This window comes from Pezoporus wallicus, unplaced genomic scaffold (assembly GCF_028554395.1).
Source record: "Pezoporus wallicus isolate ANWC-B61680 ecotype Strahan unplaced genomic scaffold, APGP_CSIRO_Pwel_v1 contig_2348, whole genome shotgun sequence".
Taxonomy (NCBI): domain Eukaryota; kingdom Metazoa; phylum Chordata; class Aves; order Psittaciformes; family Psittacidae; genus Pezoporus; species Pezoporus wallicus.
This window is the reverse complement of record NW_026636985.1, coordinates 2,439,499-2,454,412: the sequence shown is the minus strand read 5'-3', so window position 1 is coordinate 2,454,412 and position 14,914 is coordinate 2,439,499. Positions and strand designations below refer to the sequence as shown.

Genomic DNA, 14,914 nt, shown 5'->3' with positions numbered 1-14,914 from the left:
CTCTGACAACCAGAGAGGTTTTATGGGAAGCGAGACCTCACCCAACGCATCTAAATCTCCATCAGAAATAAACCCTGTTCTTGGGCACCACGGTAAGCAGGTAGATAGATGTGGCCTCGTTGTTCAGAGATCTGATTTTGGCACTGCAGGGAGTGATAGTGAAGAAACCAGCCTGACACAGTAGCAATAGTACATGAAAAAGATTAAAGGGGCCAGCTCCCTTGGGAGATTTCTGCTGTCTGCAGCACAAAACAAGCTAATAGCAGTGTAGTTTAACCAGCAGAGTGAACATCCCATAATTGCATTTACCATAAGCTCCTGCATGTCTATTTGGAGCTATTTGCTGATATTACAAAGGTGTCTTGGGGGTTTTCCTTGATGGCTGAGAAGGTGGGAGAAGCATCTCCATCCCAGTGTCTGAAGGGGGCCTGCAGGGATGCTGGAGAGGGACTCTTCACTAGGGACTGTAGTAATAGGACAAGGGGTAATGGGTTAAAACTGAAACAGGGGAAGTTTAGATTGGATCTAAGGAAGAAGTTCTTTACTGTAAGGGTGGTGAGGCACTGGAATGGGTTGCCCAGGGAGGTTGTGAATGCTCCATCTCTGGCAGTGTTCAAGGCCAGGTTGGACAAAGCCTTGGGTGAAATGGTTTAATGTGAGGTGTCCCTGCCCATGGCAGGGGGGGTGGAAGTGGATGATCTTAAGGTCCTTTCGAACCCTAACTATTCTATGCTTCTATGAGAAGGTTCCTGTGTGTGATACTCTGGCCATACCTGGCTGGGTCTCAGCAACACACAAGCCCCACTGAAAACCCTTTCCACCAAAGTCTGTCACTTGAGGGCTGAAGAGAAGATCTTGCATTGGTCATGCAGGTGGAAGGATAACCAGGGACCATGTGGGCACACGTATGAGTTCTTTTGCATTAGGTAAAAGTGAATATGACGGTCTCCCTACTGTGAATAAGCTTTTTATCAACCAGTTATAAATTCACTGGGTTTTAGGGAGAGAAACCCTTCTTTTTTGTCCTTCTTCTCTATTTGTGCCTTCATGAATGGAAGAGAGTGAAGCATCTAAGCAAATGTTTTAGAAGACCTTTGAGATTGACGTAGAAGTGCCAGAAGGGGTCGTTTTGAAGCTGAATATTGTGGAAAGGACAAAAGATGTTGAAAGGAGCAAGCCTTGAGATACAGCCCCATCCATGTGGGATGCAGGTGGATACCGACTCCATCTGGAGCTATGGAGCCAGGCTGAGAGAGCCGGGTTGGTTCAGCCTGGAGAAGAGAAGGCTCCTTAAGGGGAGACCTTAGAGCAGCTCCACTGCCTAAGGTACCTGCACGTTCTTGAGGATGTGAAACTGGATCCTTATCTCTAACTGCTTTTCTGCCTGTTTTTCCAATGTATTTGTGCCTTCCCAGGGCAGGAGCAGCAGAGCTGTGCCTCTGCCAAGTGCAGTGTCTCCAATTGCTTTGTGAAGTGTCACTGCTGACACTTGGCACTGCTTTTGAGCAGAAAAGCAGTTGGTTAAATAGAAAGTGCAAAGCTTGCACTCCTATGCCCTCCGTGGCTTTTAAATGGCTGCATGTTGCTCTTTTGTGATCTCTGAAGTCATCAAAATGCATTCTGGAAGAATGAAGGCTTCTGACTTGGTTTATGTTAGAAATCCAATTCAGCTCTGGCTTTCTCTTCTACGCAAGACCTTGACAAAAGTCAAGCAAGACCGAACCTTCACTTTTCCATCTTCCACACTTCTCCCAAATAAAAGGAGCTGAGGGAATGACTTGAACAAATTGGCAGGACTGGAGGTGGCTGAGAAACCCTTCATTATTTAACAGAAGGAAGAAAAGGGATGAATTTGTGCCATAGCCAGATGTGTTCAGACAACCGAAAGCAATGGTGTTTCACCAGCAGGAGTCCATGGAAGTGAGTCTGAAAAGCAAGGACAACTGAAAGCTGTCAAGACAAAATGGGTTCTGTTTTTAATATAAAGCACACGGACATGTACACATTCTTTATACCACTCCAGGTGACAGCATTTACATTAAGAGCATTGCAACTCCCCCTTATGCTGAAGGCTTCCCATTTCATGGTCCCAACCCTGGATGAGATGTCTCCCAGTGATGCTGATGGGTGCTTTACTGCTGATCTCCAGATTTCCCTGCAAGTCTCTCATATGCACAGGGACTAATAAGTCTCCTTAACTGTGCCCAATGTGTAAATAGTGCCTTGAAGTAGTGAGGGATGGGATTTTTGCTAGCACTGTCAGTAATGTGGTAGGTATGGAAGCTCTTGGTAGGGTGGCACTGCAGTAATTTCCCTGCCAATTATAAGAGGAACACGTTACAGCTTTAGGGCTGGAGTCTGCCTGGAGGTGCACATTTCTTTATGTTGTGTCTTGCAGGAGAGCATAATCCACATCTAAATGAATGTGCACATTTCTCTCTTTCATCTCTGTGCCTCCAAAGTGTGGGATGATTTTGGTTTGTTGTTCAGGAGCTTTTACCGGTTGTCAAAACCATCTCTCTGAAAGCATCATAATTTCAGCACACGATTATTTGAAGGGCACAGAGTAGAAATAACGTGGTGTCACGGAAGCTGCTGTTTGAGCCATGAAACAAGCCAAAACCCAAACCCATCATGGATCAATTCCAAGTATCCAACTAGCTCAGGATGTGCTGGAGCTACTCTGGCTTTGTTTTCTTTTAGGATGAGCAGGAATCAGTTTTGTAACCCAAAAGGTACTGTTTTCCATCCTGGGAGAAGCAGAAGAAATACTTTTGAGATACTGAACAGTAGCTGAGATTTCTCTCATTAGCTGTGACTCTTGAAACATTCTTTTTGGGCAAAAGATCTAAGCCTTCAGGATGTCTAAAACCTCCACAAGAGGGTGGAAGACTTTGGGTAATCCCCTCTTGATTTCTGGAGAGCCCAATATATTTAATCCCTGTGCAATTCCCTTTATTATGAGGGAGAGACGTGACTGAAGGTGTTAAAAAAGGTGGCTGGAATGGAAGGAAGGAAATGAGGGCAATGTTTTGCAAGAGCTGCTTTGCTAAGTGCTCGTGTGACGTGGAGGTGGTCCTGGCTTGAATCACTGGGAATGTGTTAGATAGACCTGGGCATCCCCTGGAACATCAGAATCTGGAGAGAAAAGTGATTAAAAAATAAGCTCAAACAAAAACCCCAACAGCTTACTGCCAACGTGCATGGCTTCAGCACTGAAGTGAGGTTTGGGAGTAACTGCTTGGTCAAGGCAACTGCGTGAGATCTTCTGTCTCTTGTTATGCTGCTTATTTCTTCTATTTCCCCTTTGGCATCCCCCAGGCTAAGTCTGTTCATCGATTCTCTGTTCACCAATTCTCTGTTCACAGGTCCCTGGAGAAGTCATTAACACCCTGTGTGGATACAGGACGCTGGATAAAGAGGTAAGACTATTATTTCCTTCATATATATGAGACTTGCTTCTCCTTCCCCCAACCCAAACAGTTACCTGCAGGTGAGCTCTTCCACACTGAGGATGGCTGCTGCTGCAGCTGTGTATGAACTCATTTCTATTGCTTTTCTCTGGCATCTCAGGCTTGCAGAGCACAGGCAAGCTTGAACCATGTTTGGATCGTGGCCTTTCTGGATCAGCTCCAAGAAATGCTGGTCCTCCGTTGGGTTTGAGGCTTGGTGGTAGGAGAGAAGCTGATTTTGAGGCCTTCAGAGATAATCACGGGGCTCTGTTGTAGCAGGGAGCTGCAGCGTCTCTATGGATCTGCTGTGTAGCTCCCAGGGACAGTTTTTTTTGTCAAGAAAACCCAGGGAAAGGTCCAATCCAAGAAATCAATTCCCAAACACTTCCCACGCCACTCTTCTGGCTTGCAAGAAGGAGCAAACCCAAGAAACTACGTCTCCCCCCAACCCAACATCTCAATGATGCTTCTCTCTGTCCTTCTTCCAGCGCCTGGAGCTGCTCAACATCATCCATGTACGAGGCTGCATCCATGCCGTTGGGCTCTGGCTCAAAGACAACTTTGAGGCCACTTTGGGCATCGTTTGCTCCCTGCTGCTTCCTCAGGTACGTGGTGGATCCTGTTGGAGTCCTCTCGGCTTCTTTCCCTGTGCTGGAGGAGGAAAAGAATTCATTTTTAGTTAATTCCCCTCCATTTCCATCTGAGATTTGTGTTTGGGTGGCATATGTCCCAGCACTTTCTAGAGCATCCTTAGCAAAATTCATAGCTTATGACTTCTGGCTGCCTCATAACACACTCCTGAAATCTAATTATTGAGCAAGTAATAGCATCCAAAAACAAGGCATGCGTAGGTTAGCAAACCCTTTTATGTCTGTTTTTACAGCTCTCTTCCAATGGAGCATAAATATTAACCAAAATAAACCATAATTATAAATCTAGCAGAATTCGTAATGCCTCATAAACCCCCTTGCCGTTAATGATGCCTGAAAATCCACACAATTTTCCAGCAGAGGTAATTAAGCTCTTCATCATAGAATCATAGAACGGTTTGGGTTGGAAAGGACCTTAAAGCTCATCCAGTTCCAACGCCCTGCCACAGGCAGGGACACCTTCCATTAGATGAGGTTGCCCCAAGCCCTGTCCAGCCTGGCCTTGAACACTGCCAGGGATGGGGCATTCACAATCACAGAATCACAGATGCTCAATGTGGAGAGGACTTTTGGGGCTATCCCTTTGAAACACTCTAAGGGGAGAGGTGAATATCTTGGATCTTTCCAGAATTCTCTCTGTCAAAACTGTGTTGATTTAGTGTTGAATTTGATCCTTTTTCTGATGCCTTTTGGGGCTCCCAAGCAAAAGCTTTCTTTTTATCACATTGGGTGTAATATTGGGTTTGCCCTGTAGGTGTATAGTTACGCTTTCCAAATATGGGGGATTTATCTAAACGGGAATGAAATGATTTTATCTTTTTATGTGTTTCTGCTTGCAGTGAAAAGCAGAATAGTGGTGGAATAAAGCAGAATCTCTTGGAGAAATATGTGGCATGTTGAGCTCTTATTTCAAAGGATGAGCTTTCCTTTTCAAGTCTCACATGGTCCAAATGGAAAACCGAGGTGGGGGGACAATTTTGTACCCAATCCTAACTGTGATGCTCCACATTTCTAAAGTGCTTTCTCCAAAGCATGTGAATGAGCAATGGACTTCTGCTGTGCTACCACTAGGAAATGCAGCGGGCACAGAAAAGAGGTGAGGAAGTGCCGGGATAGAGGCAACCACTTCCATCTGCCTCACAGGATGTCAAGAGCCCATTACAGGAGCTGCCTGTTGTGTTACCCATTAACCTGCCAACATGATGCTTTTAATTGGGAAGGATGGGGAGAAGAACCAGAGAGGGCAATGAGCCTTGATGAATATCAAGTGCTTTTGAGCAAGTGTTGTGATTTTTTCTGTCGTGCCGTTAAATGCTCTTCAGATGAAGAACCTTGTTCTTCCCATCTGCTCACCATTTCTGGGCTTTAAATATAAATCAGATTTGATTCTGTCAAGTTTTGGAGGGAATTAAGTTATAAATGGCCATCTGTGTTGCCAGGAGCTGTCAGCCCAGACGCAGCTTCATCCCCAGCAGCTGCCAGCAGAAAGCTGGGGGGAGAATATTGTCCTTGAATTGCTGATCCAAGGGGAAAGGGGTTGGCACTGTTGGTGTGGAGAGGTGACAGTGCCTTGAGCTTTGGGAAGAATAAGTGTGTTGAACTGTTCCATCTTTGCCCTTTGGGTCTTTGTCACATCCCGTGCAGGACGTGGCCTCTCTGTGTTGCAGCAAACCACTTTGGTGGAAAACTTGCAGGATGCCAGGGAGAAGGTTGGGATCATGATCATGATCCACATCCTGAGCCCAGCTTTGGGTTTTGCCCAGTTTTCCTCAGTGTCACAATTCCTTAGGATCAAACTTCAACCTCTACGATGCTGAGCAACTTGAGGGCTCAAACACTGGGGCTTTGAGCTTGGCTGATGTTCATCATCCCAACACCTGAGCTTTGTGATTGGATTTGGGATAAGGAACCTGCTCTTCTTGGGCAGAAAGAAGGACCCAAGGTGTGTGTGCATCTGTCTAACTGGGCTTAGGGAAAGCTGTCAAGCTGCTGGGTCCTGTTGGGTGCTGAGCTAACTGAATGGGTGAGGATGCAGGTGCATCACGAAGCAGCAGCTCGGCTCTATCCCAGCTGGTGCAAGGCACAGGGCATGTGTAATTTTATGATTGCTCCTAAATGATTCGTGTCTCTGCCTTTTTTAAGCAAGCCATCAAGCAATGGATGAAGCATTTGAGGAGCGGGGAGTGTTCATTTGTCTTACTTCACTCAGAGCAAAGCATGAATGCACCAACTTGATTACTCTTCTGCCTCTGCAGCGTACCTTTAATTCTCTTTATCCTTCTTCCTGTGTTTCATTCTCCAGTACCAATCCCATCTCCTCACTGCTCTTCTCCGCCAAACAGGGATGCATTTCATATCACTCTCAACAAGACATTTCAATTTAGTTGCTGGCACTCAGTGGCAACTCCTCGTTATGGCCTCGTACTCCTTGTGTGTAATTATGAAGGAAGCCCAAATCCTGCAGCGAAGCAGAGAAATCTCTTTCCTACCAGCTGCATCCATACATTACATCTATCTGGACTATCCAAGGAGTTTCCAGTGTGTATAAAACCCATTTGTTGTTAAATTGCCAAAGAACCTCATGCTTTGCCCTTTCCCCTTTGCCGTGCCCAGGTGCTCCTTCAGCAGCTTTTATACTGACCCCAGGAATAAGCATCTCTGACTTTTCCACTCCTGTGTCTGCAGGGCATGTTTTCTAATGGTATTTCGTCTTCCTTAGCAAGGTGAAGATGTTGCCACTGTAATAAGGTAGAAATAAGTGCACAAAAGCTCTTCAACCCCTTTTTCTCCCTTCTAAAGAAGCAGCAAGTGGGAGAAGGGCGATTAAAAAGAACAAATCTCTGAAAGGTCACTGCTGAGGGTTAATATCTATGGACTCTGCAGTGCAACCACCAAGCTCTGGAGGGAATTAAGTTATAAATGGCCAGGAGCTGTCAGCCCAGTGCAGTAAATTGTTGCTGCCTCTGTTTCACTTTGGTATTTCATCAATCTCCAAAGCTCTACGTTGAGAGCAGTTACAGAGTAATAAGGCATCAGTGCAGAGGTAGATGTTCCCTCCTAAGAGTATAAACCCAGATCAACTCTTTCACTCCTCAGACTTGCAATGTGCATTTTGCAGGTCGGGCTCTTCATCTCTTGGGGACAGTAATGTTAAACGTTTCCTTGTGCAGAGGGCTTTGTATTGCCAAAGCTCCCTTTGTCTTTGCAAGATTCCCTTGTATTTACTTTGCTTTTTAATCTCTTAGTTGCTCAAGGGGCTGGAAGGCGGTGTATTCTCTAGTGGCTGATGTGTGCTTAATGTAGTAGAAAAGGGGAATAAAAGGGATTTTTCCCTCTGCAGTCCATGGCCTCTGTGCACGCCTGGTCTATAAATATCAATTTATGGAAGGAAAAATCAATAATAAAAGAAATGCTTGCTTTTTACTTGATTAGCTCTGGGGAAGCTTGATGTGCTTTGACTCTGCTGTTTAGCAGGATCCAGTTTTACAGCCACTCGTAAAGGCAAGGAGCTCTGGAGCCAGGAAGGTATGTTTGGATGGGAAGCAAGGCAGGAATTCTCAAATAGCATCATCTGCAGGGTGGTTTTCTCCATAGATGTCACTGCAGGGAGTCCCTGATTTTGGGTGTCACCAAAATACAAATAGCATTACCCATGCAAATTGCAATATATATAGTACAATTGCTATTGCAATATCATTGCAATAAATACATGTATAGCCATGGAGATGCTGGGAGGGCTGGAGCAGCTCTGCTCTGGAGCCAGGCTGAGAGAGCTGGGCTGGGGCAGCCTGGACAAGAGAAGGCTCCTGAAGGGGAGACCTGAGAGCAGCTCCAGTGCCTGAAGGGGCTGCAGGAGAGCTGGAGAGGGGCTTGGGACAAGGGATGTAGGGACAGGCCAAGGGGAATGGCTTTAACCTGCCAGAGGGGAGACTGAGATGAGCTCTTAGGCAGAAGCTCTTCCCTGTGAGGGTGCTGAGGCGCTGGCACAGGGTGCCCAGAGAAGCTGTGGCTGCCCCATCCCTGGCAGTGCCCAAGGCCAGGTTGGACACAGGTGCTTGGAGCAAGCTGCTCCAGTGGAAGGGGTCCCTGCCCGTGGCAGGGGTTGGAGCTGGATGAGCTTTAAGGTCCCTTTCAACACAAACCAGTCTGGGGTTCTATGATTCTATTGTCACTTCCCAGTGGTCTGCATGAATTATTGATTTTCTTGATGTGCAAAGGTCTTTGGATTTATTTTACATGCGCAACTGCTCTTGCATGTGCAAAGAGCAGCTTCTCAGTGCTCTTGTACCCCCTAGAGCAAACCCTCTGCATTGAAATGCCTCGGAAAGCAGCAGACTAGGGCCATTCCGAGGCAGGGCTGGCTTCTCCCCTGAATGCCAGCCAAGGAGAACAGGCAATATTCTAACCTTAAATGAGCTACAAGCAGCAAGTCCCAAGCAGCTGCTCTCCCCTTGCTTGGTGTTGATTACCATCAGGAGGAGGAGGGGGAAACTGGGGACAAAAGCAGCTTTTTCATTTTTTAGCCTCATATTTGATTCATTATCTTAACATTCTCCTCCACAATAATAGCTCCCTTCATATTGCAGTGCAATAAAATCAGCACTCGCGTTAGAAATCTCTTTACTTCTGGAAAACACGGTGCCCTTGGTGCCAGAGATATTGAATGCATCTATATTCCTGACAGCTTTTTCCGTTTTCATTAAGTGAAAGAGGGTATTTAGAGGCAAGCTGGGATGGATGCTGGTTCATAACTCAGAGGAGAGTGAAAGCTGTGGGATGCAGGATGCTGATTGAGGACTCGGGCTGATCTTATTCCATTCAAGAAATCCCCAGTACCTCAGACGTGGCATCGCCATTGGGAGGAGCAGGAGGGATGATGTCTCCAAAGCTGCTTTTGCAGAATTGGATTCATTTGCTTTCAATTTGTTGTCAACACAAACCTTTTCCGAATTACTGTTTTGTTTAGAAGGGAAAGAAATGACTTGTCTTGCCTTTGAACTTAGCGTTGCAAAAGGGGTTACTTGCTTGGTCTTGGATCAGCAGCGGGGTTTTAATCTGCCAAGTGATGACATGTTAATAGCAGTAAATAATGCTAAAGCTTGACATACATTTAAATAGCATTTAAAAACTTCATAAATCCTTAAAGGCTCTGCTGTTGAATATGGATTAGCACAATCTTATTACCCACATCCATGTGGGGGCTGTTGCTCTGGGCAATTCCTGCTGTTCATGGAGAGATGGAGCCATCTCCAAGCCTTGGCCTCCTCCATCCCTAATTTGAGCTTTCTGCACCTTCTGGGGACCAAAGAGGCGATGGATATGGGGTGGGAGAGCAGGATCCTGGCTGGAATTTCCATGACGGAGTCTCTGGGTTTGTTGTTTTTGGTTCTCCACCAAAAGCAAGCTCCATCCCAGGTGAGTGTGCGGTTGCACAGCCCTGTCTTGGTCCCTTCCCTGCTCACAGGGAGCGAATGCTTCCCGCACAGTTTGAGTCAGGGATGAATGCTGTCTCCGTGCACAGGCTGAAATGATTTCACAGACTATTCAGGAAGGAGCTGCCTGCTGAGATGGATATATAATATTCCAGGCAGCAGCGAATATTTTGAGGGCAGCAGGGAGCTAAACAGATACAGACACAAAAGTTACCAGCGCTGCAAGGTAACTTCATTTCAGGCCATTTGGATAACAAAAGGGGATGCTAAGATGATTCCAGACTTCAGTTTTTCATTCGGCATTTGCAGTTGCCTTCCCCAGCACCCTAATGGCAGGAATCCAGCGTTTCTGTAATTCCCACTGTTGGGAAAGCCCTGCGAGCAGTAACCACACAGCAGCCTCCAGCACCTTGTATGTTCTTTTGGTGATTAAATCCTGTTATCAGTAATTAGGTGGGATGTCAAATAAGCAGGATTCTCTTTGAGGATAGCTAAGTGCAATTAGGAAAGTGGGAATGGGGCAAGCTCCAACTGAGGAGTTAAAGGAAGAACTCTCCATGTTGGGAGGGCATCTTAAAGGAGGTCATATTCTGCTTCTTCCGAATTGTTGATCCTGGGATACACCTCCAGGTGAACTTGGGAAGGAAAAATAAATGTTGAGCTGCTTCGGGGTGGCTTCTGTGCATTGTGCTCGTGTGGATGACAGGATGTTGGAGCGCTGCCTCCAGCTCTGGTGTCCCCAGCATAAGAAGGACATGGAGCTGTTGGAGCAAGTCCAGAGGAGGCCACGAGGATGCTTAGGGGCTGCAGCACCTCCCACATGAAGACAGGCTGAGAACATTGGGGCTGTTCAGCCTGGAGAAGAGAAGCTGTGTGGAGACCTCAGAGCAGCTTCCAGTGTCTGAAGGGGGCTGCAAGGATGCTGGAGAGGGGCTCTTCATCAGGGACTGTAGGGATGGGGCAAGGGGTGATGGGTTCAGACTGAAACAGGGGGAGTTCAGGTTGGAGATAAGGAAGAAGTGATTTATGTGAGGGTGCTGAGGCGCTGGCCCAGGGTGCCCAGAGAAGCTGTGGCTGCCCCATCCCTGGCAGTGCTCAAGGCCAGGTTGGACACAGGGGCTTGGAGCAAGCTGCTCCAGTGGAAGGTGTCCCTGCCTGTGTGAGGGGTTGGAGCTGGCTGAGCTTTAAGCTCCTTTCCATCCCAAACCAGGCTGGGATTGTGTGATTGCTCTCAGCTGGGAGACACTTGGGTGATTTGCTTTTTCCCTGTGGAGTTTTTGCCTCTGTTTTCTGCAGCCTCCTCTGGGCAAAAACTTTTCTCTTTCCACTATGGTAGCAAAACAGTCTCTAATTTCAGATGCGTTCCAACCTTTTGCTCTTACCCCATTTATCTTTCTCTTAATGTTCCCACTTTCCAGACTATTTAATGAATTGATTGGGACCCAGAGAAATGACTAATAATATTTTTTCAGCTGCAAAACCAATGTGCTACAAGAGTTACAGGAGACCCCAGGTGATGGATGGTACAGATGTGACTGGATTATTTATTGGCTTTTTGCTTCAAGGAATGGTTATGAGGACAAACACGTTGACTACTGCTGAGGAAAAGCCCAGAGGCTCAAGATGGTCTTGTCCTTCTCCATCCCATCTTGTGCATTGAAAGGAGCTATAAACCTGCCCTGTTTAACTGGGCTTATAGGGGAATAAACCTTATTTGTATGGCTCAGTAGTCAAGGAGGGTGAAGGGTTAGTACAAAGATGCAGTTGGCACTGGAAGTGCTCTGATTGCCACCGTGCCCCTCATCAGTACCTGGTCTGCAAATAGCTCTTCACCATGGCTTATCCTCTAACTGCAGCCACCGCAGTGAAGCACCGTGAAGGGACCGTCAGTTGAAATCAGAGCAATGTGCTTGCCATTTGGTGCTGATGAAAGTGCTTTTTCCTTCCCTTCTCCTAAAGTTTTAAAGTGTATTTTTTAAGTCCCTTCCAGCCTGCAGGGAAATGGGAAATAAACTGCAGCAATATCTCAAGTTTAGCAAGAGCCTGGACCTCTGCCTCTGTCTTCGCAATGCTCATGGTGACGTCCGACTAATCCACATCCCTGTGTCAGAGCTGATGTGGGAAGTTGTGAGATGGATGTGACCAATAACAAGTTTAACAATGAGCCTGTTGCTTTGGCAGAAGATTTAACTGGGTATTGTCCACTCCTGTCTGGTGGCCAGGTTTGGAAGTTCGGATGACAGCATCCCCTTGGAGAAAGACCTTCAGAAAGGGTTTGCTTGACCATAGTGCTTTTAACACTCATCTTTTGCAGGTGATCGGCCTCGTGATGGCTTGGCTGTATTGGCAAAAGCTCAACGAGATCTACTCCAAGCTGGACACTGTTGACTTCAAGATCCTGGAGATGCGGGATTTCAGCTTCGGGGCTGTGGATCTGAGCGGTGCGGGCTGGTGCTGGTGCTTGCCCAAGGAAGGGGGCTACATTCCCATCAATGCTGAGGATGAGGAAGATAAGGAGGAAGGCACCATCTGCCAAAGCAAAGTGTGAGAAGGTGGAGGACTTGGAGCACAGCTCTTAGGAAGGTGGTCGATGTTGAACATGGACATCATGCGATTTATCTTCTCAGGTCCAGGAGACAGTAACACTGGGATGTTATCACAACTGCAATGCACTGTGCTGGCACATGGGTTCCCCAGGGTCCTTTTACTTCCTTCCCCTTTTGAAGCATTTCTCTATCACTTTATTGGGTTTTTAGGGTTGGTTTTTTTTACACAATAAATGTAACTCGTGTTGTGTTTTGCAAAGTCACTTCCACTCAATGCACGCTGGCCCAGCCACGGGGCAGGAAGTGGCACCATCATCATTGCACTTTGGGCTGTCTTTGTAGGTATATTTAACCTGATCACCTGAAAAATAGGAATCACATCCCTAAGGAGGCACAACTTGCACCTCCTGGAGCAAGATGGATATTTGGGCAAGGCTGCACCAAGGGAGAACACCCCTTTCTGAAGGTTTCTTGTTCTTCCTTTTGAGCCCTGGCTTAAGGTTTTATCCCCAGGCAAGGAAAAGGAGAGCCCAGCGACTTCCAGAGGGAAGACGGATTTACTGTGGGAATGTGCTGTGACTCCCCTCTGCTGGCGACCAGCATCTAATGGCCAGGTAAGGTATTGCCTTTTGTAGAATTTTTAGCACAACTTGGTGATCAAGGTGGCAATTCCCTCCCGCATCATTAAGGATATAGGAATTAAATAGGGATTGGGTCCTCTCGCTGGATGTCAGAGGGGGGCTCTTCATCAGGGACTGGAGCGATAGGACAAGGGGTGATGGGTTCAGACTGAAACAGGGGAAATTCAAGTTGGAGATAAGGCAGAAGCTCTTCCCTGTGAGGGTGCTGAGGCGCTGGCACAGGGTGCCCAGAGAAGCTGTGGCTGCCCCATCCCTGGCAGTGTTCAAGGCCAGGTTGGACACAGGGGCTTGGAGCAAGCTGCTCCAGTGGAAGGGGTCCCTGCCCGTGGCAGGGGTTGGAACTGGGTGAGCTTTAAGGTCCCTTCCAACCCAAACCAGTCTGGGATTCTAGAAACAGCTGGAGCGCGTTGCATCCGAGCCTGGATGGGTGAGTTGAGCCGCAATGGGACACAGGCTCTCAGCGGGAGACCTTAAAGAGATGAATTACAGAATGATGAGTGTGGTTTCATTATGAAGAAGAAGAAGAAGAAACAAATCTGTTTCCCAGGAGCTGAGTGTCTGCAGCGCCGCTGGCAAAGGGAATGCTGCATTTATTAGTGGAGCTTTTATTAAGGCTACTTTGGAAGCCGGAGGCTGGCTTTAGTTGGATGCCCTGCATCTGCCGGGCTCTGTCTCCCTCTTCTGACTGATTCCAGGCTTTACTCTTTAAACATGAAGCAATCAATAGCACAAGCCTGGAAAGAACACTTTCTGAACCCTTTTCCCCCCCAAATCCCATTGGAAACGGAGCTGGGAACCCCAAAAGCTGAGCTGGGGGGTCAGCGGGGTTCAGCTCCTGGGATTCTGCTTTTCTTCATTTCCCCTCCTCTCTCCAGGATGTTTTTAGTAAACCCTTCTTCCTACAAGCTGATAAACTCAACCTGCTCTTTGCATTTCTATGTATTTGGAGGAAGAAAGTTAACTTCTGTATTTGCTCTTTATTTATGGGACAAACAGCCACCAGCATCTTTAAACCCTTTTCCTGGCTGATGCTGGACCCCAGCACAGGCAGCATTGCACAGGTTGGTTGCAAGCAGGTTTTCATGTCTGGATTAATGCTGGTTTTTAGCAGGCAGTAAGCAATGGGAGATGGAGAAAAGTTAGGGTTTGGAACGGGCTGCCTGGAGCAGTGGTGGAGTCACCATCCCTGGAAGTGTTCACACACCATGCAGCCAAGGCCCTTGGTGCCATGGGTTAGTGGTGGCCTTGGCAGTGCTGGGGAATGGTTGGACTGGATGAGCTTAAAGGGCTTTTCCAACCTAAGTGATTCTGTGATTCCATGATTTAGGCACCTGGCTCCCCTATTCCCACAATGCTAATGCCTGGAAAATGGGAAAGATCAAGCAAGAGCAAGAGCATGAAATCATAAGCATACTTTGGAAAAGCTTTTCTCCTACTTACAAACATGCCTTGCTACTCTAAATAAAGGGGATGCCAATAGCGTTCCTTACTTCATCCTAAATTCTGCGTCTTGAAATCACTTGTCCCTTGCTCCAGACCTGCTACACATGGAAGAACAGATCCAATAAAACAGGAGCTGGGAAGCAAATGAGAGCAGGGATAAAGCATCAAACTTTTGTTTTGCTTCTGCTGAGACTAGATTGTGCCATTGAATAATCCCCTGGAGGTGAGAGAAAAGCCCTGATATGGAGTGACCTCAAAGCACAAAGTCTGATTTCCAAGTTCTCCTTCCACTAACAACAAAGCCAGCCCTGATAAAGGGCTGGATGCTGCTTTGATGCAGATTTATTGATACCCTCATTAAAAGGCTAAGCAGGGGTGAACAAGCCAGGCATTAAATAGAAGCGGACAGCTTGGGAAGCACAGTGGGCATGATCGTGGGACCAGGAGCTGGATTTCCATGAAATCCAATTTTAGGATGTTTAACACGTTAAAAGCAAACTGTGGAAATGGCAAAATAATTCAGTGTGCAATTCTCATCAAAAAAAGAACCCAAACTGTATTTGATGGGCTGGTTCAGCCTGGAGAAGAGAAGGCTTCGGGGAGGCCTTGGAGCAGCTTCCAGTGTCTAAAGGGGCTACAGGAAACCTGGAGAGGGGCTTTGGACAAGGGCCTGTAGGGACAGGACAAGAGCAAGCTGCTCTAGTGGAAGGTGTCCCTGCCCATGGCAGGGGGCTGGAAGTGGATGAGCTT

The 14,914-nt window shown here is 47.1% G+C and overlaps 2 protein-coding genes across 3 annotated transcripts in view; both read left to right on the top strand.

Moving 5' to 3' along the window:
• LOC130595655 (tetraspanin-15-like) overlaps positions 1-12,716 on the top strand; it is a 41,243-nt gene extending 28,527 nt beyond the window's left edge. For both annotated transcript variants that reach the window (XM_057402587.1, XM_057402586.1), the window contains 3 exons: positions 3,369-3,422; positions 3,941-4,057; positions 11,849-12,716. In XM_057402587.1, the coding sequence (XP_057258570.1) occupies positions 3,369-3,422; positions 3,941-4,057; positions 11,849-12,082 (405 nt within the window). In that variant the 3' untranslated portion in view covers positions 12,083-12,716. The remainder of the gene's footprint in view (positions 1-3,368; positions 3,423-3,940; positions 4,058-11,848) is intronic.
• Positions 12,717-13,694: 978 nt separating this feature from the next.
• SLC4A5 (solute carrier family 4 member 5) overlaps positions 13,695-14,914 on the top strand; it is a 29,425-nt gene continuing 28,205 nt past the window's right edge. The window contains exons 1-2 of the mRNA XM_057402574.1: positions 13,695-13,797; positions 14,258-14,387. The gene's annotated coding sequence lies outside the window, so the exon portion shown is untranslated. The remainder of the gene's footprint in view (positions 13,798-14,257; positions 14,388-14,914) is intronic.